At 37.5% G+C, this 1,189-nt stretch overlaps 1 protein-coding gene across 1 annotated transcript in view; it reads right to left on the reverse strand.

Moving 5' to 3' along the window:
* LOC107689760 (DNA nucleotidylexotransferase-like) overlaps positions 1–1,189 on the reverse strand; it is a 41,632-nt gene that overhangs the window by 11,146 nt on the left and 29,297 nt on the right. The window contains exon 5 of the mRNA XM_016487904.1: positions 113–184. Coding sequence (XP_016343390.1) covers positions 113–184 — 72 coding nt within the window. The remainder of the gene's footprint in view (positions 1–112; positions 185–1,189) is intronic.

The raw sequence follows: 1,189 nt of genomic DNA on the forward strand, positions 1-1,189 counted from the left end.
ACACACTCATGAACACACACACATGAACAGACACACACACACATACACTCATGAACACACACACACACTCATCCGCCTGCTAAGGTCTGAAGTCCTGAGAGACTTACTCTACCTTCATAGTCCGATACCTCTCATCATTCAGTATCTCCTCAACTCTGGAAGACGATCCGCATTCAGAGATCTCCTGTGAAGATAGAGACGTCAGATACGTCTGATTCGCACAAACCGCTCAATCCAGCTCAACGTATTCATGAGCTGTTATGATTAAACACGCTAACTGTGAATAATCTGTGCACACACACACACACACACACACACAGCATCCTTGTTAATTGCAGCATAATAAGTCTAATGAAGCGCTGGTTGCGTTGTCTCCCATTGCTCTGGTGCTGTTGTGAAGATGCATTATTTGCAGGAAGCAGAATCAGTGTATTAATCACATTTATCATCACTGTAAACGTGGACGTAATGATTGACTTTCCCATCAAACACACTTCCCATTAAACAGAGAGTCTATATGAAATTTCAGAGAATCATCGCCCTCACATCAATCCACTTTCACACTCCAACATCTGTGTTTCACAGAAGAAAGTCGACGACATGAGAGAGAGTAACAGAATGATCACTTGAGGGTGAACTAGTCATTTAATCGTCTGTATTTGTTTAAGCAGTTGGTGGAAAGCTGCACGCACTTCATTATACCAAAGATGTTTTACAACTGAACATGCTGTCAGTAAACCTACAACTTAGCAAAACAGTGTTTTTGTCACACGTCACTCAATTATTAAAAGCTAATTGTGTTTAATTTTTAAAACGCCCCCATATTACGAGTTCTTCCTTGTATTCTCCAGACTTCAGCTGTGGAACAAACAGAAACACACTCACAGACACACGTCTCTGCTGAAATACTGCAGGATCTTCAACTAAATGTGGGTAAATCTCATAAAAATAAGACTAATTTAATTCCAAAATCAAAAAATGGCTCTTAATGGTCCTAAAATACGTTTAGAAATATATATATATGAAATATTTGTACAATTTAAAATAAGTGTTTTCTATGTGAATATATTGTAAAATGTAATTTAGCTGAATTTTCAGCATTATTGCTCCAGTCTTCAGTGTTATATACTGAGTATCAATGTTGGAAACGATTGTGCTGCTTAACTTTTTTTTTTTTTTTTTTTTTGGT

The sequence above is a fragment of the Sinocyclocheilus anshuiensis genome, unplaced genomic scaffold, assembly GCF_001515605.1.
Source record: "Sinocyclocheilus anshuiensis isolate Anshui unplaced genomic scaffold, SAMN03320099.WGS_v1.1 scaffold1637, whole genome shotgun sequence".
NCBI lineage: Eukaryota > Metazoa > Chordata > Actinopteri > Cypriniformes > Cyprinidae > Sinocyclocheilus > Sinocyclocheilus anshuiensis.